We start from the raw sequence: 26,899 nt of genomic DNA on the forward strand, positions 1-26,899 counted from the left end.
ACTTTTCTCAGTGTGTTTGTGATGACAAGGGTGTTCAGACTTGAAAAATATATGATAATTTAAAAAATTCACACCAATGATATTTTTTCTTTTTAAACTGACGTATAGTTGATTTACAACATACCAATAATATTTCTGATGTTCATTCAAGAGATAGTTTTGATGTAATTTTTCTCTTTAGAAATTCATGGCAGCCCTGTAAGATTGGTGAGACCAGTTCTCTTTTGTTTTGACACTCTTGACTTAAAATTCAAGTTGATTTGAACCTAGTCTAAATTAGGGTGACATCATTTACATATTCATGTATCAGCATATCACCTTTTTTTTTTTAAAAAAAGTACAACATTCCTGTTTCTTCTTAGGGATAACTAGGTTCAAAAGCAGCTTATTGTGCATCTGTAAAGTTTTCTATAATTATTTTCTCTAACACAAACCAATTTCCAATATTCTTAAACTTGTGAAATCATTGATAATAAACAAGTGAGAATTTCTAAATTTCTCCTTTAGTATGTATCTGGGCTATTTTCACGTTTTATCTATGGTATATTAATAAGAAAGGAATTTTGTTTAAATTGGTCAGTGTTTCAATACTTACTGCAAATCCTGCACAATCCTCTTTGTGAGCACTGCAGATAATCAATTTCGACAGGAGTAAAAATAGAATAATCTACACCAGGGCAGCATGAAGTACATTAGACTTGAACTAATGTCCAAGTTGATGCTTTAGAACTTCTAGTGTATCTTGTAGCCTAGGGGAGGCCCATTACAAGTCACTTTTGTTTACTTATGGTACGTGTACACCCAAGGAGACATGGTATTTGTGGAAAACCGTGTCCTGGGTGACCTCTTAGGTAGGTTTCATATTTGTTTCCTTCAGACTGCTTCACGGTAGAATTCTTTTTCTAGAAATCCCTGCCCGTTACTTACTCTTCTTTAACAGACTCTCCTATGATTTTATAGGATCCTGCTTGGCCATTTCTGTTAAGGGAGGCTCCTAGGTCCCTCACATACACACTGATTAATCACTTAAAATCACGGTGTGATTGGAACACCACCCGAGGGTAACACTTCACTGTTGTCAGAGACCTTTCATAGGCATTGCCTCTTCTCATCCCTGTAAAATGTCTATAGTTTGTTTGGGCCAGGCTGATTTTATTATCAAGGAAATTGAAGTGTGAAAGACTCATTGTATTTATTCAATAGCGCTGATCTATACCTTCTAAAATTCTTTTCAGTAGATGTGAACAGATGTTGTGACTTGCTATTATTTATTTTACTCTAGTGATATATGTAAAGGAGAGAGAGAGGAAAAAACATCCTGGTGGAGTCTGGCAGTGCATAACACAAATTATAATGAAACTACAAGAACTGAAAATATATGTTGACCAGATATTCTGAAATTTTTTAGAGCATGGTTGCATCTAAGTCTTACTTTAACTCTACATTTTCTTCTGTGGTACATGTGATGAGGGTAAAGTGGGTATTTGCTAGATATCAGTTAATTGAATGATCAAGCATTATCTTTTAAATACAGCACCCATAGAGCAGGGCTTTCAAACTGAGGTCCTAGGTCTTCCCAACCCAGGGATCGAACCCAGGTCTCCTGCATTGCTGGCAGATTCTTTACCGTCTGAGCCACCAGGGAAGCCAAGGTCCTAGAACCACCCTCCAAGGGATCTATAGAGAGAAACTGGGGATTCTTTTAACTTGTAAAGGAAAAAAAAAAAATTTACATCCTTAATTTCATAAACGTCCAACTGAAACGCAGCATTTACTTTCTTTATAAACATGGAAAACAAAGCACAGTGGTATTACTAAGACCTGTGACTTAGTCACCAGTAGAAATCACAAATATTTTCATGTCATGCTACAGAAGAAGCAGATATGGAAGAAATAAGATCTTTACTCATCTCTGCTTTGAAATTACTTTCATTATTAGATGTGCTGATCTTATTATTTAATGTGCATTGATAAAGAAGCACTTTTATCACAGATCTTTTTTTGAAGTTTTAATAAGTGCATTATAATACAGTTGCTTTCTTTGTAGTCCTTTGCATCTTATGTCTTTAAATCTTTCTGCTGAGGAGGGGTCTGTGAGCCTTGCTGAGCCAGAGGTCCGCGGAAGCGCAGGTTAAGAGCCCTGCTCTGTACTTGGTGTCGTTTCTGGACTTCATCTGTGTGTTTACACGTGTAACCCAGGAGATGCCATGGTTCACACCACTGTGACTCACCCGTGTGTTTTTCTTTGTTTTTTTTATTTTATTTTATTTTATTTTTCATTGGAGGATAATTACTTTACAATATTATGATGGTTTCTGCCATCACCAGTGTGTGAAATAAATTGTGACGTGTGTGGGAAGACAACATAAACCGTCCCTTCATTTTATATTTGTTTTCTGCATCAGTCAGGGCAGTGGGTGGGTATCAGGGTAAGGGGGTTCTCCAGGGGCTTCTGATACACTCCCCAGGTGAGGCTCCCTGGATAATAGGCTCACCCACACCATTGCTTCAGAGATCAGAGCGGACACCTTGGGTGTCAGAAGGTGAGCTTACTCATCTCCTTTGCCCACATGTCATCCCTCAGAGGAGACACGCAACGCTTCGTTTTTTAAATCTGGCCCTTGCCTGGCTTGTTAAGGATAGGCAAGAAGACTTTGGGTGTTCACCTTTACCCGGTGGTAGAATGACCGTTTCAGATAGATTTCAGCAGTCCAGTGAACGCTCAGCAGTGTTCACCCCTGCAGAGTCTGAGGGATACACAAGGTAAAAACCACCTACACAGCGAATGAACCCATCAACACGGGACAGTTAAGACTCGATGGTCCAGCAAGAAGAAAGGAGAGTCTTACTGTGTGCCAGGCACAGTTTTGTAATGCTTTACAGATATCTCAGTTATATCTCAGTGACCACTGAATAAAAAACTTTCGCTGTCCCCCATACTACTGATGAGGACACTGAGGCTCGGGGAAGTTAAGTTTGCCCCAAATCACACAGCTAGTAAGGTGGGGTCCTTTTTTTTCCCCATTTTATTTTTTAATTGAAGTATAATTGCTTTACAGAATTTTGTTGTTTTCTGCCAAATATCAACATGAATCAGTCACAGGTATACATATGTCATAGTGGGATTCTGAGTTCCCAACCTGTATTGTCTGTTCTAACTTTATGTCTTAATTAACCATTCTCTCAGAGAAGCTAAATAAGAAAAAAATTCTGTTTAAGAATAAAGTTCATTTAGTAAACATGAAAAATGCAAACCCTGTTTTAGAATATGTCCGTAGCTTATTTGTTCATAAAAATGTGTCTGACATATTCAAAATTGATTTTTTTTTTCAAAAGGTCACTGTCCCAAGTGACACTTAGCCTGATGTAGCTTAGTTTCAAGATGAGGTTTCCTTCTTTCCTGCAATTTTTCCCCCTGCATCCTGTGGTCTCTAGGTCATGCTTCCTGAATTCAGGTGGAAATGACTGCTGTAGATTTTTCTAGTCACAAAGTAGTCAGTAGACACCAGCCATGAAGATTGCTGTGTTGGTATGTAGATAGCTATGGCTCCTTCTGGTTCCTTTTCCTAGGGCCATGTTTTTGGTAACTTTTTGGTTAAAGAGCATTTGTCAAGAAATGAAATCTCTCTGTGTCTCAAGTGCAAATGATCTGCTGACGACTTCAACAGAACAATCTTTTCCCAAAGAAGAGAAGTGTTATTAGTCACTCAGTCGTGTCCAACTCTTGGTGACCCCATGGACTGTAGCCCACCAGGTTCCTCTGTCCATGGGATTCTCCAGACAAGAATACTGGGGTGGGTAGCCATTTCCTTTTCCAGGGGATTTTCTTGATCCAGGGATTGATCCCAGGTCTCCTGCATTGCAGGCAGATTCTTTACCATCTGAGCAACCAGGGAAGCCCCAAGAAGAGGTTGTAAAGCAGATGAGAGTTTCAAGACATCACCTCATTGTTTGCTTTTGCCATAAAGTACTATTAATGAATCAGTCAACAAGTATTTATTGAGTGACTAGTCTGTACCTATAATCTTTTGTGAGCTTGACTTTGTTTGAGTTCAGGTTGATGTTTTCTGGCTCAGGAAGTGAAAACATCGGATTACTGATTTTCTTTCACTACCTAACCTGGGACTTTGCACCGGGTGGGGCCAACACAGGATGCTCTCGAGGCCCTTGGCTGGCATCCTTCCTTGCTTGTGTGGAAGGAGTGGATGGGGTCTGGGCAACTGCAGTTAATCCAGCTCCCCGTCCCATTTTAATTTTGTAAAATTTAATTTAAACAACAACACACCATCAAAGACCATTCATCTAGTCCAACTGTTATTGTGCAGCCCATGTCTGCTTCATGTTTAAAAAGGCTGAAGTCCGCCTAGTGCCTTGCATGAAATAGGTGTTTAACAAGTGCCGATTAAATAAGAATATGCAAAAGTATCTTTTAAGTTAAAAAACAAGTTTTTCTCTTATTTTTTTTTTGCAAAGACAAAGCAAAATTGCAAACAATGTATAGAATAGAAAGATCACTTTGTTGCCACTTTCCAGAGACTGCCTTCATCTAACTAAAATCCTAAATGAAGTGAAGTGAAAGTCATGAAAGTCGCTCAGTCCTATACAATTCTTTGCAACTCCACAGACTGTAGCCCACCAGGCTCCTCTGTCTATGGAATTCTCCGGGCAAGAATACTGGAGTGAGTAGCCATTCCCTTCTCAACCCAGGGATCTTCCCAACCCAGGGATCGAACCCAGGCTCCTACATTGCAGGTGGATTCTTTACCATCTAAGACATCAGGAAAGTCCAAAATCCTAAGTGAAACAAAAATAGACTCCACAGTATGCACTGAGCCTGTGCAAATTGAATTAAATTATGCACAATGCTGACCTTCTAAAGGGAGGGATCACAAGTTATAGGAGGTGTGACCTAAGAGAAAACATGGTGTGTTTGTGTTTGTGTGTGTAGGAGGGGTGCGTGTGGAGCCCGACAAGCGTTGTGGTGGGTGGGGTTGAAAGAAGGAAGGAAAGATGAATGATGGGTGTCGGGAAGGTCGTATAGAGGATGGAGAAGGGATCTAATGGCTGGGGAAAATGTTCCCTTATCCTTTGCTAACAAATAACACTAAAATGTATACGTTATGGTATATTTATAAACAGTTGCCTTGAGTTTTCTAAGGTAAATGCTGTCGTCCTAGTTGTGTCCTTTCTGCCATTCTCAAGACCTCAGGCCATTTTGTTTGCAGGTGAGGACCTGAGGGAGCCCTGGAATTGTGCCTTCTCCCCTCTTACGCTCACTCCTCATGTGAGAACAGTTCTTCCTTAGGCCCATTTTCATGGCTTTTTAGCAGAAGTCTGCAGGTGGACTTCTGCAGACAGAGAAGCTCTGGCCGCACAGTCACTTCTCATGTGTCAGCGACACACAGTCAAGGCACCTACCCCCCCACCCCCTGCCATCCTCATCCCCAGGTGTGGGCCAGGGTTTCAGGCATCAGTGCGGAGGGGGAATAGAAAATGCTTATCTCTGAAGGTGCAGAGCAGCCACACCCATACCACTCTGGCTGCCAACGGTACCAGGAATCCCAGTATCCAGTGAGCAAGGCAGCTGGGCGCTCAGACCAGGAGGCAGGTTACCCTGGGACCTTAGGCCTGCTTTGTCACCTGCCGCCTGCCAGCTTCCACTATTTCTCATCAGTCCAGATTCCAGTGTTGGTGTGTCTTTGCTTTTTCTTTTAAGAACAAAATTGGTTGGCAAGCAATCCTATATGGATTGACTATTTTCCTTTTCAAGGGAATCCAGCATGTCTAAGACAAAGCTGGAACAGACTCAGGTGGGAAATTGACATGACAGCTCAGCTTGTTAGCCCATCCACACCCCCCTCCCCACCAGCGATGGGCTCAGGCCATGGTGATTCTGGGTTATGGCTTGTGTTCTAAGCTTCTGATTTATGTTTTGAACCATGGAATATCTGCTACGTGACCTGCTGGTCCCAGGAATGAGATGCCCCATGCAGCCCTCCCAGGGTGCAGGAAGCAAACTGGGAACCCCAGCAACACATCAGAACTCTGCTTCTCTGTATCCTGCTCAGGTTATGAGTGATTTTAATGAGGACTGCTTCCAAGCTGGGGGGCTCTTTGTCTCTGTAGTGCTTTGTTGGGTGCTGCCTCCCGCCTCTGTTCTGTCCCCACCTTCTCCCTGGAGGTGGGATGGGTGCCTGCTTTTCCTGTGCCTGAAATGAGGTGGAGATGGTTTGGGAGGGGGTAGTTGACAGCAAGCTGTTCGTTAGCATCCTGCCTTCTGCCGCGGGAGCTCGGTGACTGGCAGTGGCAGTGTTTTAAAAAATAAAGATCAGAAAGAAAACTCTGCAGAAGCATCCTGTTAGTTAATTTTCTGCAACCGGTGGAGGGAAGGCCTGCTTGTCAGCCTGTATTTCATGCGAGTCCCCCTGACCCCGTCAAGAATGGAGGATTAGGCAGCCCTCCCCTCTTCTGTCCTGGCTGCCCTGGGATGCAGGTAGAAGGCTTGCAGTACTTCCTGAAGGGAGGAAAGCTCTGGAGACCAGGGGCATGTTGTAGAGGAGGATTGGGGCCCTGAGCGGTTCTGCTTCCAACCAGAGGGAGGAACACGGGAGCCACCCTTGTCCCACCTGCTTGTATGGTCGGCCACTCGGGGGCCCTGGTGTGGCCCGTGCTCATCATCTGCGGTGCGGAGGAAGGTGGCATGTGGCATGTAACATCTGAGACACTTCAAGGCAAACTCATAACTGCATCAGTTGTAATTTAATCCAAAATTGTTAGCATGTATTCATTTTTAAAATGTGTGAATAATTTATTTTGAATTCTTATTGCATACATATATGTGCATATGAGTATATAAAATCATGTATGTGTATATGAATTACTACACAGCTAATAGTTTAAACCTTAGAAATTTTATTATTTTCTTTTAATCATTTAAGTTGGCCACCTGATAACGAAGGGTTGACTCATTAGCTGGGAAAGATTGAGGCCAGGAGGAGAAGGGGACAACAGAGGATGAGATGGTTGGATAGCATCACTGACTCAATGGACATGAGTTTGAGCAAATTCTGGGAGATGGTGAAGGGCAGGGAAGCCTGGCGTGCTGCAGTCCACAGGGTCACGAAGAGTCAGACAGGACTTAGTGACTGAACAGCAAACATTTAAGTTTGATTATGAGTCCTCTCGTAATTAGAGTCTTCTTAATTTGGCAGACCCAATCTATTAGATTCTCCTAAATGCTTACAAAAGAGGATACGTAACTAACTTTGCAGCTCAGGAGCTGATCCTCCTTCTACTTGGGGGTAGTTGTGGCCACAGCATCAGGTTTTCCTATTCTTTTACCTGCCTCCTCATTCCATATCTGGTTGGCTTATTCATAGCCACCCTACGTAGAACAGTGTTCATACAGTGTTTTATGAAAAATATTAGTGACAGAAATAGAACAGTCACACACACCTACCCTCCCTTGCTTAAGATAAATTAAAAATATCTCCCTATTATATTCCACTTTCCTTTTTATGTCAGTAGCCTTATTCACTTGGTTGCCCTTTTTGTTTTCATGTTCATTGATATTCATGGTCTTGACAGACCCAACCTTTAACTGTTATTGATTGTATTTTCTTTTTGATGTTAGAATTATCACAAGCTGGCAATGTGATGTCCTTTTAAGTGGGCTCTGACGCCTGATCACTCCTACCCCAGACCTTTTGGAGTGGTTGTTTACTTTTGTGCAACATGCTATTGCAGGCCTATCTTGATTTTTCCTGCCCCAAGACATGGAATCAACAACTTTCCAAGAAGCCGTGTTAAAATTGGCATCAGAATGCTGATCTGCTGGGGATGGGTAGAGAAATATACCTTTAATTCCAACCCCCTCCTTTTTTTTTTCTTTCAAAAAAAATTTTTTTTTTAATTTTACTTTACAACTTTGTATTGGTTTTGCCATACATTGGCTTGAATCCGCCATGGGTGTACATGTGTTCCTCATCCTGAACCTCTCTCCCACCTCCCTCCCCATCCCATCCCTCTGGGTCATCCCAGTGCACCAGCCCCGAGCATCCTGTATCATGCATTCAAATTTTATTTGTAAATACTCCTTCAGTGTTTTCTCAGTTATTGACAGAAAAAGTTTTGGAGGTGACTGGTGCCTGGTTTGTATTCAGTTGCTCTTGGTTTTTGCTGAGCGATCCTGGTCAAACGACTTCAGCTTTCTGAGGCCCCTTCCCTCGTCTGCCCAGTGAGGGGGGCTCTTAGGGAGCAGGCATCTGAGGAGTGAGTGAGTGGTAAAGGGCTGAGCCCTGATGTGCAGTCAGCACTCCTTAAATAGTGTTGAGTGAATGGACAAGGGCTTCTCTCAGGCTGCTTTTGGGACCTGTCCCGATTCCTGATCCGGGGGTAGGTCAGGAAGATCCCAGGAGAAGGAAATGGCAACCCACTCCAGTGTTCTTGCATGAGAAATCCCATGGACAGAGGTGCCTGGCAGGCTATAGTCCACAGAGTCGCAAAGAGTCAAACACCACTGAGCATGCTTGCACACCTGGATTTTAGCCTTGAAACCATCTCTGCAGAGTTGTGGATGGATTACTTTATCCTTTGGAGCCTATCACGCGGCAATTTTGATATAGACGTTCGATTTAAAACTTGGTTAAAAAAAAAAAACTTCCTCAAGGCCCATAAAATTCACCCATAAATAATGCTGTTTCCGTACTCATTTCTTTCTTTTGCATTTTCTTAAAAAGTAAATTAGATGTATATAGTCTTTGGGTTTGATAAAAGTCATGTTCAGTGATATGTTGCTACTGAGAAATGGCACCATCCCACCCCTAGATTACCACTCCTGCTCATTACTATGAACTCAATGCCTTTTATTATGCTGGAAAAAAGCTAATAAATGACGTTTCTACCTAATTTCCCTAATTATAGCTTAGAAAATTGTGCTCTCTTTTTAATTGCTCATACTGGCTTATTTCCTTTTTTAAAGAATTAGAGTGATGAAGATGATTGCAACTAACATTTGTTGCAGAATCACTTTGTCCCAGGCACTGTGCTGAGTGCTCTCCCATGCATTAATTAATGCCTCACCCTGTCTGTGTGGCAGGTATTATAGTCATGCCATTTAGCAGGTAAGACTCAGGTGTCTAAGAAGGTCACAGATGGCAAATGAGGAGCCTGAACAAAACTTAAGGCCGTCCGACTCCAAAAGTCCTTGCTCTGAGCTATGATATTAAACTGCCTGCCATTAGTAGTCCATCCGTGTATCCATCCATCCATCTATTCATTATTTTTTGCTTCTGTGGTGATATGGTATATAAATAAAATATTTTAAAAATCCATACCGCCATGAGGTAAGTGTGCCAAGCCTTTGTTGAAAAGTGTTAGTCGCTCAGTTGCGTGCAACTGTTTGCAACCCCATGGACTGTAGCCCTCCAGGTTCCTCTGTCCGTGGAATTTTCCAGGCAAGGATACTGAAGCGGATTGCCATTCCCTTCTCCAGGGGATCTTCCCAACCCAGGGATCAAACCCAAGTCTCCTACATAAGCCTTTGTTGAAGAGGTTTCTAACTGCACCTGACTTTTCTATGATGCTCTATGGAGTTTGCATTCTTTGTTCCTTTATTCCATCTTCATTTTGAAAGTTCATACTAGACCTCACCCCCTGTGTTGGATTGAACCTGTTAAACATGCTGATTTTGAGGAAACTGTTAACTGTCCATCAGTTTATTTATGAGACCTATAATCATCTTTCAGAAGCACCTTAGGGAACTTTAAACAAACAAAAACCTTAGGACGCCAGCCTCAGCTCATCTGTCATGAGGAGTGACATCTGAGAGGCTGCCTGGTGGTTTGCTGTGGTGTTCTTGAGAGCTGCCATCGATGGCAGAGAGAGACATGATAAGGACCAAAGGAAGAGAGATGTGTTCAGATAATGGGGGCAGTTACAGCAGGAATTAAAACTGGTGGCTGCTGACTTTAAATAGGTTAATGTCCTAGAAAATTTTAAATGTGTATCCAAGTTGGGGTCAGGGAGAGGGAAGGGCATGTATAAACCACCACCCCCTCAACGTACACACTCAAATAGTTTTCCTTTAAATTAACTACTGCCCATACACACAGTTAGGCAGATATACACACATATATACATACACACACACACACACACAATAAAATCTACTGCCAAATCGTTCTTTCCTACTGAAGAGCCTTGCCATGAAGTGTCATCTGGGGACCAGCAGCCTTGCTAGCATGTGAGAGCTTGTTAGAAATGCAGAAAATTGTGCACAGTTGCAGACTTGAGGCATCAGAATCTGCACTTTAACAAGAGCTCCAAATAATTCACATGCACTTCAAAGCCTGGGAAGCCCTGCCCTAGAGGGATGCCTTTTCCTCCAAGTTCATTAACTAGGGCGTCATGTGCCTTTGGAAGGATAGAGGGAAAGCCTCCCTGTTTGACCACTGTGGAAGGAAAGAAGCTTGCCCTCCCAGTAGTGGAAAAAAGTCCTTTTGCTATTACTCATTCCCGCATTATACAGTCTTGAGTAGAAAATTAAGAGGAAAGCTGGACCGAGCTGGCACATTTGTTGCCACTGACACCAACAGATGGTTACAGTACCCGGCTCACAGGCTGGTGAGGTTCCATAGGTAGTTTTGCTGTAGGGCAGAAGTTTTCAAGAGAGATTCTGCTCCCAAGGGTCATTTGGCACCATCTGGAGATGTTTTTGGATGTCATGTCAACAGAGAGACAGGGTAGTGCTTCTAGCACCTAAATGGGTAGAGGCCATGCCCAGGACAGCGCCTGCAACAGAGAACAGTCTGACCCTAATTGTGTATCAGTAGTGCTGAGGTTGAGCAACCCTGTTTAGCAAATGAGTTTAACTTATAGCAGGTCTAAAATCTATTTAATTATCCACTACTCATTTAAGTGAAATATTTCAAACATGCTAAATAATTAGGACTAATAAATGTTAGCTTCACTTTCCTTTTTTTTTTTGGTAAGAAATAAAATGTTTTGTTTAGTCACTAAGTTGTGTCTGACTCTGCTACCCCATGGACTCTGTAGCCCAACCAGTCTCCTCTGTCCATGGGATTCTCCAGGTAAGAATACTGAAGTGGGTTGCCATTTCCTCCTCCAGCGGATCTTCCCGACCCAGAGATAGAACCCTTGTCTCCTGCCTGACAGACGGCTTCTTCACCACTGAGCCCCCAGGGAAGCCCAAATAAAACCTGCACAATGCATTTATAAGGACAGTTTCAAGGTCCTATTGCCTCACTCCTTTCCTGGAGGGAACCACCTTCCTGAGGGTGGGCTGTTTCCTTCTGGTGTACATTTTTGTACTTTGATAACACATTTTAGTGTCCATGAAAGCAGTCTATCTTATTGCACAAGCCCCTCGGTGATGGCTTTCTCCTCTATTTGCATGCTGCAGGCTGTTTTTCCAGGAGTTGCCTTGAGCCAAGGCATGAACAGAGAACAGGACTGTATCTGTATGAAAATGGTTCCCTTTTCTGAGTAATTTACATTTCCTTTAGGCAGCGGTCAAAATTTTTAAGGAAAGATGTTTAATGTTTAAAATCAGGTTGAGGAAAGAAGTTGCAGATTTTTAAAGGGGTTATTTTTCAAATGCAAAGTCCATAGTGACCCAGGATTAAGCAGATAGATAAACTTGTCCTGACATTTGTTGGAAGAGATGATGGTGATAAGGTTCCTGGCGCCACCCCCTTCTCTGCCTGCACGCCCTCCTTTCTCCCAACGTGGCACCTCTCAGCCCCTGCTCCCAGCATCCTTGGAAGACATTTCCTCCATCTCTGCATCATTTTTTTTTTCTGAACCGGCCTGTTTCTATGGCAACTGTTAGATTGAAAGATGAGCGGGAGCGGGCGGCAAGGCTGGAGTGAGACCTCAGGGTGGTGGTGTGTGTCCCTGACGTCACCCTCTGTGCTCCCGGATAGGACGGCTCTGGCTACTCCCATTCACGGCTGCTGGCCGCTGCCGCTTTATTAGCAGGACTGCCAGGGGCTCTGATAGCTGTGCTCCTCCTCTTCCCCCTCCATGATTTTCCTTTTCACTGCCCCTTTTCCGTCCTGGCTCCAGACTGTCATTAAGGATGCACAGCTTAATTCTGGCATGTTTGGGGATGCTCTTCTGCCCGGCATTCTGGAAGGGCAGGGGGGCATGGCAGCGTTTCACCTGACGTTGATGGTGCCGTGAAGTCCATTCTTTCCTCTGCCAGAATACTGACTATGCAGAAATTTATCGAAGCGGATTATTATGAACTAGACTGGTATTATGAAGAATGCTCAGACGGTAATTATGGCTCCTGCAAAACAGAGCGGGGATGTGTAGGGCCATTGTCTCCCTTCGGGAGAGGGGGTGTCCTGGAACCTTCCTGGGGAGACTAGAGGAGGGAGGGGCACAGGAGCAGCACCGCATGGCTCTGACCGTTGCGAAGGCGTGGTGAAGGGGGGACAGCAGGTGGGCAGGGCTCGTGATGGGGGGAGGCTCCTTGGCCAGTCTGGAGATGGTGTTGGCGTGCTGGGCTTGTGAGCATTGCACTTCAGTGGGATTGAATTCTCTCTGGGGTGATGCGTGTGTGTGTGCATGTGTGTGTGTGTGTGCAAGTGGAGATGTCATCATCTATGGTCCAGGGACTAGTATCTTCAGGAAGTGGTCCTCTGGCCTTAGAGAATCCAGCTTTCCTGGGCCCAGACCTGGGAGCCCAGGGGAGGCTGGAAAAAAGGCAGAAGCAGTTTCCCACCTGGCAGTCAAGTCAAATGAATTATCTTGCGGGATCCCACAGAGATGGGGGTGGGAGATGTTGGAAGGGGCTGGAAGAGTCTGTATCCTTTGCGTTTGGGCAGGGAGGGTGTGGTGCATTCCAGAGGAGACTAGGCGGAGTTTCTGTGGCTGGAGCAGCCTCGGGAGGTTCCAGACACCAGGAAATGGCACTCAGGTGCATTCTCAGGCCACAGGGGAGGGGCCTCGGGCGCCTAGGGGGTTGGCATCAAATTGTACATGACACAGTTAACCTGTCGTCTTTAATTTCTCTTTTAAAGTGACCCTCTATCTATGCCTTTACATAAACACACACACACAAGAGGACCCAATATCTATATACCTGAAGGGTCCATTCCCTGGTGATCATAATGTTCTCAGCCCACACGAGCCAGTAATAGGTAAGGTAACTGCTTTTTAATTGAATCAGGAGTTTCAGATCACTCTAACATGACTACATTTGATTAACCTGAATGATGTAACAGGCTGGGACCTGGCCTCATTAATAAGCTGAAGAACTGCATAATTATCTCTGTATTTGCTAATTTTGGCCTTGACTGTGAGCCACAGAAGAAAGGCCAAAAGGCTTTGTTGGAGCGGGTGGGTGGGTACTTGAATGCGCCGAGAAACTTCCCCAGCTAAGCCCCACCATCCCTGAGCCTTAGATGCAGACATTGCCATGTCGAGTCCCTGTGCATCTGTAAACGTCTTGAGTGATGATGATGGTGGGCAGCTCCCAGGGTCGTGAGGGGGAAAGATGACTCAGTTGTTTTACTTTGGGTATATTATTCTTAAAGCAAGTTCCTATCCTATTACCCAACTCCAGGAGGCCGTTATAGGGGTGCTTCTTTTCAGATTCCATCATTGACCTCTTGAATTTTCCTTGGTGATTTGTGACTCGCTGAACCCTCCATAACTTTTTTGAGTTTGGACCACTGGACCACGGCACCCTGGTTACAGCGGAGGGAGTAACCTCCCAGTGGAGGTGTTGGGTGTGGCCGTGGCTCCCTCAGAGCCGCCCCGGAAGTGACGGGGGAAGGTTTCTTACTGTCTTACCCTAACTGTGGAACTGTCCAGCTTCATTTACACCCTTGTCTGAGGAAATGAAGGCAGTCACTCGCGGTGCTCAATCTGAAGGGTGAGAAGAGGCCAGGTCTTGTCTGGGTGTCTCTCAGAAGGATTTTCTTACCCAGCTGTTTCTTGGTTGAGTCTTTTGGCCCCAGGCAGCCAGATCTCTCTTCTTCCAGCAGAAAAGGAAAACAGAAAAAGAGGCAGCTCATCTGTCCAAGGGTAAATAAATGTTGATGGCAGTTTCTGTCTGAGTGTATGTTGAGTGAAATAGTTGCTTTTCTCCTCCGTACCAATTTGGATGAAGTGGAGAAGGCCACTGGGACGCAATTTGCTGGGACAACTGACATTTTCATAATCCCATTTTAAAGATAGTTAGCAAAACGGGAGAATCAAAGGAATGGAAGCTCAGAACTAATGTGGTTTAGGAAAGCCGGCAAAAGGGAGTGGGGAATTCAGGAATATGCTAATATTGACGGTGCTTGTTTATACATGTCTGACTAGTCGGGTTCTTTCCTGACCTCACCAGGTTAGTCTGGAAATGGAGGCAATGTGCCTTTGTTTTTGTGCATCTTTAAAACTGCAAAGCAGTCATTGAATAGCCCGTTCATCTCCTGGTTCTGAACTTCCTGGTGAGGAGGCCAGGTAGGAGTTAGACACACAGTGTTGCTTTGTTTCTCTTATTATTTGTCATTGGAATCTTGAATGAGGGAAACTTCCAGGGCGCTTTCCATAGTAATAACAAAAGATGAGTCAAATGTTTTTTAAAAAGATGCAAAATCATCATTAAGGTCATAGTTACTGACTTGCACTTAAGTTGCAAGGTTAGCACTGAAAAAGTAATACATAAGGGTGGGAATATAGACTGCAGGACTATTAGGGACCGCTCTATTAAATGTGGACTTAAGAAATGGCTGCTGTTCTCTTTTGAGGTTTATTCAGTCTACTGACTCTATCCTTCCCCCTTAATGAGTTTTAGTTGTGGAGTTTAATACTCTGTCTTGCCCCCCTGCCCCCCAAACACAATCAGACCCCAGAGGGTATAGCAGGGGCATGGGTCAGGAGCTTAGAATAGTAAGCAGTTGGAGAGGTTGATTGCCTAGTACCTTAAAGTAAGTTTTAGTGGTTTGAAATAGCCAGTGATCAACACAGTAAGCAGAGCAGAGTTTGCACACATGCCCTCAGCTTAAAATTCTAGCGTCAAACAGGTTCCTGGTTACCCACATTAAATGTGTCCCATCTCTTAATTGCAGGAACTTCTAAAACCTGGCAAGTCATGAGTCACCCCATTATTTAGAAAGCATATTCCCAGACTAAGTCCAGACCAGGAGAGGCCCTGGGAAATCAGAATCTTTAGCGCATGCTGTAGGTGGTTCTTTGCAGCAGATATGCTTGGAGAACTGTGCTGTGGAGACCATCCCCAGGCACAGGGGTCTGGAAGATGATTCTTTCTGTCTGTCATGAAATCTTAGGTTGTTTCTTGGCTCTACTGGTCACTTAAGAAAAGTATGCTTAGAAAGAGTGTGAGGTCTTTTTAGTTTTCAGAAAGGTCTGGGTTCAAGTATATGTCCTTGAGTTAAAGAAACAGAGTGCACTTTGATAATTATTCTAGAAATAGGCAGAATGGCAGGAAAAGCACGGGCCTGGAGTCTGCCTTTGAGGCCCGTTTTGCATTCTCTGTGGCTGTGTGGTATTTAAAAACAAAACTCAACTGATAAAGATAAAACTGGCATTCTTCAGCCATTCATGAATTGAGCCTCATCCCATCTAGCAAGTAGAAAGAAGCTCAGAGGAGCTATATGAAATGGAAGGCTTTTGTAGACAGAAGGCAGCGGGGACAAGAAAAAGGATTATCTCATCTTTCTTTAGGGGACGAGTGGGGTCTCTCAGGCCAATTACCTCATTACTGCTGACCAGGAAATTCCAGACTGTCTGGCTAAGACTTCATTCCTGGGAGAGGCTGAAGCTGCAATTAGGTCAGGTATTAAGTCTTGGTTGACTGCCCCCGGGGCTTAGTACAAGCGACTCCATTGGAGGCCTGTTGTCTCTGTTTACCAGCAGTTAGGCACATCCTGGGACCCCATAAGCCTCCATCAACCCAACTCTCCCATCTGGAAAATGGGGACAACCCCACTGGGCAGAGCCATCTCGTAGGATGGTAAAAGCATGTAAATAAAGTAAATGCTCTTTCTGACCAGCGAAGTGCCAGGCCAGTGCTTAATTTTATCTTTTCAGAAACAGTACTAGTTATTAAGTTCTTTTATAAAATTCCTCTGAAAAGGTAACTGGTTTGTTGAACAAGGTATAGTATCTTGACCCTGTTTCTTGCTGTAGTCTCTTTTGTAATCATCCACCCTTGTGTCCCCTTTTGCAACGTTACAGGTTTGAATGTTGGGGTGGGAGATGGGGGTAGTTCATATTGATTTTATAAATGGAAACACTTAGGCAGATTACACAGTGGTTGTTCTTACGACTTCTTATCCATGATGAAAATCCATGGCGTTACACTTAGGTAGCATGTATGCTGTTCCCCGATTGCAGTGAATTCTAAAAAGTCACCCAGGGTCAGGGTAACTGGTTTGTGAGTGAGGTTTTGTCAGATATTTTAAGCATTCACTGAGAAACTGTTACTGGGCTTTTGAGATGATTTTCTGACTTTCCTGCACTTGTGTCAAACGTATGTAAGCAGGCCCCATTTTTCATGTTTCTTGTGGGATGTGCCCCTGGAGGTAGACACTGACTTTCCCTTTCCAGACATAGCACTTTTCTGAATGACTGCTAAGAGGATTTTTTTTTAAGAGTTAAATGTAAATATATGATGTAGCTGTACATTTTTATCAGCAACTTTAGTAAAGCAGAGATAATGTCCTTCCTTAGATGTAGAAGCCAAGGGCTCAAGAGCTGAGAGAGGGCCAGAGGGAGCATAGAGGTTAAGTTTTTACAGCTTTTTGTTTCTCTCTCTCTCTTTTTTTAAATAGCAGAAGCAAGGGCCTTGGGGAAGTGACCTTCACCGATGGCCACCTTGCTCTGTATGGTCGGAGAAGTAAAAGGACAGCGAGGCTCATGGAGAGTGAAGCAAAATGCATGGGACATGGAGGGGCAGGAGACTCTTGACTGTGGAGGAGGAGGTGTAGCAGGAACTGGCTACAGGGGAAGCGCAGGTCCAGGAGTGCCAAGCTCCTGTCTAAAGACCAGGGGCAGCCCTTGGGCGTGCCTGTGTTGTGGGACTTTTTGTGATGATGGAAGCATTCTGTGCTGTCCAGTTTGGTAGCCACTAGCCCCTTGTGGCTGTGGAGTGTCTGAAATGTGGCTACTGTCACTGAATTTTGGACTTTATTTCATTTTAATCAGGTAGCTCTAGTGGCTTGCAACCACTCTTTGGACAGAGGAGGGTAGAGCTTCGGGGAGTGTGTGAAACAGCTGGAGAGGAGCCTCACAGGAAGAGGTCCCTCTGCCCACTGGGAGGCGAGTGACACGTCCCTCCCGTAGCCCTGAGCTTCCCTAGACCTGGGTCGAACGCACTCCCTTCCTTCCTGCTCCAAGCCCCTGCGTTGGTCCTCACTGATGGACAGCACACACTGTGGCTGCTTGACTCTTGGGGCGAGCAGCTTCTAGAGGGAGGGCCGGGCCGCCCTCAGCTCCACGCCCCACGTCCATGTTCCGTGGTCTGTCTGTCACCTGGCACAGGGAAGGCCAGGCCTTCTTGCTGGCCTTTAAGTGTCATATTCTGCTTTGACTTTTGGAAAACCTGTTCTCTCAGAGAAGATGCACTTTGGCCCATCTCTGCCTTTAACCTTGAAGCGAATGCAGAGGTGGATGAGGTTGGAGAATTCCCTCACATTCCTGCAGAGGATGTGGGGCAAAGGAAGGGGAAGGGGTTTGAGGTGGGGGTGGGGAGTACCTGAAGAATGAGGGAACTGAGAGAATAGGGGTGACATGGGCAGGCTAGAGTGGTCTTGTGTTCATGACACCATGTCCTAAATTTATTTTTAATTTGCATATATATATTTTAAATTATATAATACAAAGAGACTTGGACATCATTTACTAAGGGTAGCCTCGGATTGAGTTAAGAGATGAGTATAACCAACTGGTAATGGGTAAAATCACTTAATAGTATTTTCATATATATGAAATCAGCTCCTGTTTTCATTTGTATATACTGCAGCCCCGCCCAGCAACGTGCACATCTCATAGTCCATCTGATACTCACCAATGAATAATGCACGAAGTGGAGATTTCTCCCTCCCTCCCTTCCCAGGCCTTAAGACTCACTGTTGTTTGAATTGAATTAACAAGCCCCAATTTGATAATGTCAATTGAGATTAAAGAAAGTATCCCCCCTCCCAGAGTGTTTGCCTTTATAAACATTGTATATAAACTTATGAAGATTTTCAAATGTGATTTTGTGCTTCCTGCCACTGAATTCCCACTGACCCGACTTTTTGTAAACAACACATTTTTACCACTGTAAATGTAGCAATTCTTTTCAGGTTCCAGAAAAGTAACCTGTTAAGGCATATGTCTTAAGGTATTAATTTTAATAAAATCTTTATTCTATTTCATTTTCTGTCTATAGGCACTGGTCTGTGATCCTCTATTCATTTTTATGGAGGTAGTGATTCCGTGTAGAGGACATTTTTAGCTGCCTAAGAAGGATCTGCAGCCTTAAGGATTCAGAGAATTCTTGCTGACGATCTTGCCTCTGCTAAAGGCCTTCTTGGTTACCTGAGGGAGGTGACTGACCAGAGAGGTAGTTTGGGCCTCCTGCTATAGCTTTTAGGAGCAGAGAGACCTGCCACGGTGTAGCGGGGAGGTGGCTAACGCCCAGGAATTGTAGAATATGCTGTGATTCTCTGAGACAGCAGTGCTTCAGGCCACGTTTCAGTGGATTTGATGGAAGGACCTGTCATTTCACTGTTACAGGCAAAATCAAACAGTGCAAAGGAATTGATCATGAGATATGCAATAAAACTGGATTCTTTTTTTCAGGCAACTTTGCAAACTTTTAGGCTATAGATTTTCCCCTTCTTATCCTACAATTAGAAAAAAATATTTATAAATTTGGCTGTGAAACCATGGATGTAGAATAAGAGTGGAGTTTATAAAATGCAGTTTAAAAAGAGCAAATGCAATATATTACTACCAAAGAAAGACTGGGGTGAATTAGGCTTAACACAAGTCATGTTTATTGCAATATCCCCTTTTCCTCTTGCTAGAAACCCAAACGGTCTTTTCCTTCCCTGTTCAGCACTGTGTCATACTGTTGTCACACTCAGATTTGTCTCCCTTTTGAGGCACACCCACAGAAGCTCTCTCATCGGAGAGTATTGGGCAATCAGTCGCCAGGACACCTCCTCTGCTAGAGCCCCAACTTTAGACAGGTGTATGTATCTGCTTGAGGCATAGTTGGTATAAGCCTTTGCAATCGCTCCGTGAAACTTCCAGGAAGTCACCATTCGTCATTGCTTCTGGGAGAGGAAAAGTGGGAGAAGAATTTGGATGCAAATAGCTGACCTGACACCATGCACCTGCATACTCCCCTCCTCTCTGACTCCATCGCACCTGTCAGAGCCACCCCGCCCCCCGCCTCCGTCCAGCCCCGCTCCAGGACTGGGCGGGGCTTTCCCGATCCTGATAGGTGCTTCACCCCCTGCGCCCCGCCTCCTGGCTCTGGGAGCCGCCTCCTTCCGGGTCCACCTGGGTGACGATGGGCCAGTGGCCCTGTGCACACCCTCCATTTCAGCTGAGCCGGGGCATGTCCGTGGCCCCCACGAGGGCCCTGCGTGCGCCCCAGGGGCTCCGGCCCCAATGCCTCCTCCGGGAAGGCAGCCAGGAGCTCCCTCAAGGGCAGCTCCTTAGGGTGATGTTTTGGCTTTGGGGCGACTTCAGCAATGTCCCTAAGAGATGTGGGAGAAGAAGAATGTTTTGAATATGACTGCCAGAATGAAGAGAGGAAGCCCACCCAGGAGCAGCAGGAAGCCCTGGACCTCTTGGAGGAGGGTAAATTCTGTTCTTTGCTCCAGTCTGATCCTTTTCCTGTTAGCATCTACATAGAACTGGCAGTTTTACTGGTCTCACAGCGGTCTTTTATTTCCTCAGTGGAGTATAAGGTCAAGTACACATGTCTTACATGGTGACTGTAAAGCCACCAGGAGAGAGGCTGTGTTTCCAGCATCCTGGGACGTCTCCTTGTCCCCTTTTTTCTTTCTAGCTTACACCTCCCTCCTGGAAGACCACTCACTGTCTTAACTTGTATCCCCTCTGATTTGTTTTGCCTGTTCTCAACTATGTAAATGGAATCAACAGTGTGTATTATTTTGTCTAGCTTCTGTTGCTTAACTACAATTCAGTTAACTTTGAAATTCATACTTGTTGCAAATATCAGTAGTGCCCTCCCTCTTTGTGGCATCTTAGCACTCTGTTTTAAGAGTTTTCATTGTTTTCTTTTGACAGAATGAGTTTTGGTGGGTTAATAGAAATTTGAGTCATTATTAAATGTTTTTGTTTACTTTAGGAAATTGTTTATTTAAAAAATTATTAATCATCATTTTGAAATAGGGATTTTTTAAAAAAGTATATATATAGAGAGAAATATTTCTAATAGAAAAAATATAAGGGCTGACACTGGAATTACCTGGGAACCTACCACCAGGCTTTATCAAAGAGGTGCTGCTTTTTGAAAAGAGGGAGGGTATTAAATAAAGATACACCCAAATGCTGAGTGTGAGCTTCTTAGTTGGGCTTTTGGGGTTTTGACTCAAAGCCTAGAAAAAGAGATTTTGTAGAGGAGTGGGGAGGGGGGTAAAACAGAATGTTTAAAGAGCGACTGTGGGAAGTTCTTTAGGTTTTGAGTAAAAGCAATCAAAAGATTTTTTTCAAAATTCTGCTCTCTGATGGCCTGTTTCCATGTCTTACAATAACTTTTGTTTTTTAAACGGTTTATAGTTGGCTGTATACTGAACGTGTTTGTCTTTTGAGTTTACTACCCTGAAATATTAACACTTCACCTATAGGACAGTTAAAAGTGTATAATTGGCTAAGGGGAGCAGGGAGCAGGGGCTTCCCTTGTAGCTCAGCTGGTAAAGAATCCACCTGCAGTGTGGGAGACCTGGGTTTGATCCCTGGGTTGGGAAGATCCCCTAGAGAAGGGAATGGCTGCCCACTCCAGTATTCTGGCCTGGAGAATTCTATGGACTGTATAGTCCATGTGGTTGCAAAGAGTCAGACATGACTGAGTGACTTTCACTACTACTACTAGGTGGGAGCACTGCTGAAGCCTGGAGCCCCACCCAGTCCTTCCCTGAAGGAGATGATGGAGGTGAAAGGAGAGAGGAGTGAGGGCCAGTGGGGACTGTGCATTTACTGGGTTCCTGGAAATGATCCAGAGAAAGGCATCTCTCTGTTCTAACAGAACCAGGGCTAGCCCAGACCTCACTAGATCAGCTTGTGTCCCTTAAAGCCAGGCCACTCAGCATGTGGACTGGGTGTCCACATCACCTGGCAGCTTGTTAGAAATACAGACTCTCAGGCAGCACCCCAGACCTGCTGAGTCAGAATCTACATTTTAACAAGACCTTCAGGGTATTCCTGTGCACTTTAAAGTATGAGATGAGCTGCTGTCTTAAAGCATAGTAAGATGATTTTTCAAATCAATTATTGAGCCATATGATTCTAAATGAAAGGTTATAGTAGGTTCTAGAGAAGTATCATATATCTTTATCAAGAGAAGAAAAAATATACTGCACATATTTTATATATATTTCATATATATTTTTTAAAACTTTTTTTTTAAACTGAAAGCTAGATGATAATGATGATGATAACCTCTGTTTATTATGTACTTACTATATGCCAAGTGCTATTCCAAGTACTTTAATTAAATTCATGCATTTAATCTTTAAAGTAAGCATAGGAGTTTAAGGACTGTTATGATTTTCCATTATATAGGCTTATAAGAAGAAACGTGAGCAACTCATCTGAAGTAATACAGCTTGTAGGTGATTTCAACCTATGTAAACTGGCTCTAGGACCCTACATAGACCGCTCTTAGATACTGTGCCAGCAGTTCTCAAGGTGGGGTCCCATCTAGCAGCATCCGTATCACCCAGGAACATGTTACAAATGCACATTCTTGGGCCCAGCCCCAGCCGTGCTGAATCAGACATACTGGGGTGGGGCCCAGCAGTCTGGGTTTTACGCACCCTCTGCATGATTCTGGTGCACTTTGCCCGGTGCTGGCCCATGCCTCACAGATGCCAGGGTCTCTACTTTGTGATCAGATTTGATGGAGGGGAGGATTGGGGTTCTGTTCTGTATTTGCCCTTTTAAGATAGCCTGTTACAGTTCTCTTCCTGGCCTCTTATTTGTTCCCATCCAATTTCCCTCCTTTCTCTAATAAAAAAGCTTTTAGCTGTCCTGCTAAGTCGCTTCAGTCGTGTCCAATTCTGTGTGACCCCATAGACGGCAGCCCACCAGGCTCCACCGTCCCTGGGATTCTCCAGGCAAGAACACTGGAGTGGGTTGCCATTTCCTTCTCCAATTTAGCTGTCCAGAAGGTGAAAATAATATTTTTAAGACAGTAACTGCAAGAGAAAGATACAGTTGATCCTCAGTATCCAAAGGGGATTGGTTGCAGGACCACTATAGATACCAAAACCCATGGATACTCAAGTCCCTCATATAAAATGGCACAGTATTTGCATAGAACCTACACATATCCTTCTGTATATATTAAATCTCTGGATTACTAATTGATACAATGCCTAATACTTTGTAAATGCTATGCAAATAGTTGCCAGCAGTGGCAAATTCAAGTTTTGCTTTTTGTAACTCTTTGGAATTTTCTTTGTTTCTGAATATTTTAAATCTGGGGTTAGTTGAATCTGCATATGTATAGCCCATGGATATGGAAGGCACACTTCATCGTCAATGTGCTCAGTTTTCTTTGGAAAATAAAATTCACGAGGCTTGCTCCCAGCCTGAAGAAGTCTGTGGCGTAGATCAGGAAGACAGGGATTTGGTTCAGAATGCTTGGTTTCTGTGTCCACTTTTGCTGGAAGCAAGGAGTTCACTGGGCAGGACTCTGTTTTCTTCTGATCCTGTCACACTACCACGTGTGCAAGAGAAGTCTCTGTGAATAGTGAAAATACGTGCTTGATGTAGATGCAACTGTGTTCCCTGGATTCTGAGGCCTGGATTTCCTACACTGCTAAGAGTTCCTAAAGAGGTGCTTTTGATTTAAAACTGAAGGATAAAATTAATTTGGGGTAACAGATCAAACCAGTCAATCCTAAAGTAAAATCAACCCTGAATATTCATTGGAAGGACCGATGCTGAAGCTAAAGCTCCAGTGCTTTGGCCACCTGATGCAAAGAGCCAACCCATTGGAGAAGACCCTGATGCTGGGAAAGATTGAAGGCAGGAGGAGAAGGGGACGACAGAGGATGAGATGGTTGATGGCATCACTGTTTCAATGGACATGAGTTTGAGCAAACTCCAGGAGATAGGGAAGCTCAGGGAAGCCTGGCATGCTGCAATCCATGGGGTCACAAGAAGTTAGACACGGTTTAGTGACTGAACAGCAACACTAATATTGGTAGCTAAGGATACAGGAGACATATGTTGGTCCCTCCCAGGTCACCTTGTGGGAGTGATAGGCACTTCCTGATGTCACCCATTTCATCTTCAAAGCAGTCTTTGAAATAAGTATTATTTCCATTTTGCATTCAAAGCAGCTGAGACTCAGATAGGTTATCCAGAGTCCCAGGACTGTAAGCACAGAACAGCGCCCTCACCCCGCCGTGGGGTCTGCCCTCCACCACACCTGAGCTCTCAGCTAGTAGAGCTGTGGGCCCTTGCCTCACATTATCTCACATCATCTCACATCATCTTCCTAACCCATGGAGCACCCAGAGAAGCAGCTTGCTTGGCTCACACAGCTGTCAGAGGCAGCATGGCTCTTTTTGTCTTCAGGAGAGAAGATGTCTGGGTTCTGTGTCCTTCTGGTCCCCGGCGGCTTGTGTGGTGCGGAAACTGAGTTGATCTCAAGTGATTTCTTGCTGAGTGGCATTCTCTGAGGTGGGCTTTCTTGTTTTTCCCCCATCCCTGAGATGGAGCAGGGGGAGTCACAGTGCTGCTGAGCGATGATGCAGTGGTCACACCCCTCTGTGCCCGAGCTGTGATACCAGCTCCAGGAAGACACTGGTGAAGAGTGGAGTTTTCTCACCACGCCCTTGTGGTGTGTTATGGGCAGTTTCCTCCCGCTTTCTCGAGGGAGGGGTCTTTGTTGTGTTTTCTCATCTGGACGCTTCGGAGACTGTCATCCAACTACCAGATTGGTCAATGATTTCCTGGCAGGTATATTCAGGATGGGTGGCAGGATTTGAAAAGAGCGTGTGGCGTGGTCTGGGGTCTACTGAGCCCTGAGACTGTGAGAGAGTGCACGTCCTCTCATCAGAGGTGGCTGCTGCCGGTCAATAGTCAGTGTTTTGGACACAGGCCAGTTTTCAGGGGCTGAGCACTACCCAGTAATTATCATCTGCAAAAAGCTGAGATGCAAATGATGCTGTTAGACAGTGGGAACCCAGAGCTTGATGGAGTGCCTTGGGCACGTGTCCAGCATCACGTGTCCAGATTCTTCAGTGAAGAATCCCAAGGTGAAGCACAGGAGCAGCATCGGTGTGATGTCTCATGGGGTGGGAATGTCCACCCCAGAGAGAAAGCACCATCAGGTCTTGGCCCTGGGGTCTGTAGTGATATGAGTGTCTTGCAGGACTCCGCCCTGTAGGGTCACATTAGAGAAAGGAGCTGGCCTAGCTTATCGGCACTGACCTCACCTCTGTTACAAAGGTCTCTCTGCCCATTGTTTTCGTCACCTTGGTTTCAGCCTGGGGTTTGTTTGATAGTATCCATGGCTGCACCACACATGTCCCTTGCTCAGGGCTCTTTCTGGGGTAGAGGTAACAACGTCACCCCAAGGCTGGCCATGAGCAAAGCTGTGCATTTTGTGGTACCTGTTCCCCAGCCCCTAGCCATCTGAACTCCCTAAGAGCTTTCCCCACCTGGCACTTCTGCTGGTTCCTCTGTATTATGGTAATTTGTCTTACCTTCTCAATTAGGGCTTAAATTCCTCAAGGGTAGGATTCATTTTGTTTACTCAGCTGTGCTTAAGAGCCCCAGTTCAAATAGAATCAGACCCTCTCATAGCTTTGTGACCTTGTGTAATTTCATGTCTAAAATGTGGGCTATGGTAGTACTTCCCTCCTAGGATGAATGTAGACATTGAAGGAGGTGGTAGACATCCAGTACTTTAGCAGACTGCTGGGCAAATAGTGAGCAATCCATGAATGAGCCATTTGGATATCACCGAGGAGGCCTTCATTAAATACCCTGGTGATGAATGGCCCCCATAGGTCAACTCTGAGTGTTCCAGTGTAGGGCGGGGTGGCTGATTGTAATATCCAACACACTGGGTTCAAATCCATAGTTACGTCCTGTCTGACTTTGGACAAGTCACTTGGCCCCTCTCTCTGCCTCACAGTGTCTCATGGAGGTCATATCTGTGTCACTGTGTTGTTCTGGTTTTAAGTGAAATAGTTATTTGTAAACTGCTCCTGGTAGCTGTTGCTGCTGCTGCTGCTAAGTCGCTTCAGTCGTGTCTGACCCTGTGTGACCCCATAGACGGCAGCCCACTAGGCTCCCCCATCCCTGGGATTCTCTAGGCAAGAACACTGGAGTGGGTTGCCGTTTTCTTCTCCAATGCATGAAAGTGAAAAGTGAAAGTGAAGTCGCTCAGTCGTGTCTGACTCTTCGCGACCCCATGGACTGCAGCCTACCAGGCTCCTCCGTCCATGGGATTTTCCAGGCAAGAGTACTGGAGTGGGGCGCCATTGCCTTCTCTGCCTGGAAGCTGTTAGCCTGTTGTAAATACCTGATAGTAATTTTCTTTTTTCTTCCCAGCCTCTTCAGTAAGTTGCTCTGGTGCCCTGCTCTCAGACAGCCCTGGCAAAGGAAAGTGAGCCAGTACCGTCATCACACCCTCATCTCACCTGATGGCGATGCTGATGAGCAGGCACATGTAGCCAGAGCTGTCCTGTCAGGTCTCCATTCTTGGCAAGTGACACCTCGCTCCCCCCTCCCAGTGCGTAGACCCAGCACCATGCAGATGCTGCTCATGACCAAACACACTGCCGTTAGCAGTGAACTGGGCTCTGGATTGGCCTCTGCCACCACGCCATCCCCGAGACTGTCCCTAAAAGCTGTCATGATCAACCAGCACCTTTCACCTGTGAGGACTCGTGGCCGGCAGTCTGCCTATTTGCTTCTGGCTTAGGACCACAACTGCTTATTAGTTGATGCCTTTCTGTTAATGCAGCTTCTTTCTTAGCAGCTTTGTGCCTCATCATATCACATTGGGCTTGAACTTGGCCTGTTTCCAGACGTCGTCTTTTTTATGCAGGAAGCCTGGTGGGGAGGGGATTTCTTTCCAAGATACATGTTCATCTGGAGGTGATGAGATATACACCAAGCTTTTATGTTTTCACCCCTCTCTGGGCCCTCTGGTTGGTTAGAAATGAGCCTTTCTTTGCAAAGACTGGTCTGGGAGTAAAAGAAACTCTTCCATTTTTTTGAGCATCAACTATATGTTGGGCTATCATGTGACTTATGTAGGTGGGAAGGGACATAGGACGTTTGTAAGAATTAGGTTCATTATGCTTCTGGCCATTTTAGACATGGAGCCATTTAAACAGAAATAACAAGGAATTAGTTCTTTTTTCATTTTGTTCTAACTGCAGACAAATGAGCATTGTTTTTTATTACCAAGTACTATAGCACTGTGAACCTCACTCTATTCCTATACACACATCAAGGGCTGCATGAAAATAGTTAGGTTTGGGGGTTTTTTTTGGGGGGGAGGGGGTTTAAAGCCAAATCATGTGTGTCTTATAGGTCTTAGTAGTTAATACACTTGGGATTTTGGGCCAAGTCTAAATTATTTTGAAAATAGATATTAAAGGGCAACAGCCAAGGGAAGGGCATGGCTGAATCTCCAAAAAGTGGC

General features: G+C 44.8%; 1 protein-coding gene across 12 annotated transcripts in view; it reads left to right on the forward strand.

The window, feature by feature from the left end:
* TRAK1 (trafficking kinesin protein 1) overlaps nt 1-26,899 on the forward strand; it is a 98,944-nt gene that overhangs the window by 27,409 nt on the left and 44,636 nt on the right. For 2 of the 12 annotated variants that reach the window (XM_043887076.1, XM_043887084.1), the window contains exon 1: nt 19,544-19,839. The exons of 7 other annotated variants lie outside the window; for them this stretch is intronic. In XM_043887076.1, the coding sequence (XP_043743011.1) occupies nt 19,731-19,839 (109 nt within the window). In that variant the 5' untranslated portion in view covers nt 19,544-19,730. Of the gene's footprint in view, nt 1-12,037; nt 12,301-19,543; nt 19,840-26,899 lie in introns of those variants that run through there. 3 more of the 12 variants (XM_043887078.1, XM_043887080.1, XM_043887082.1) reach the window with 3 other exon arrangements.

The sequence above is a fragment of the Cervus elaphus genome, chromosome 24 (assembly GCF_910594005.1).
Source record: "Cervus elaphus chromosome 24, mCerEla1.1, whole genome shotgun sequence".
In the NCBI taxonomy this organism is placed as follows: Eukaryota; Metazoa; Chordata; class Mammalia; order Artiodactyla; family Cervidae; genus Cervus; species Cervus elaphus.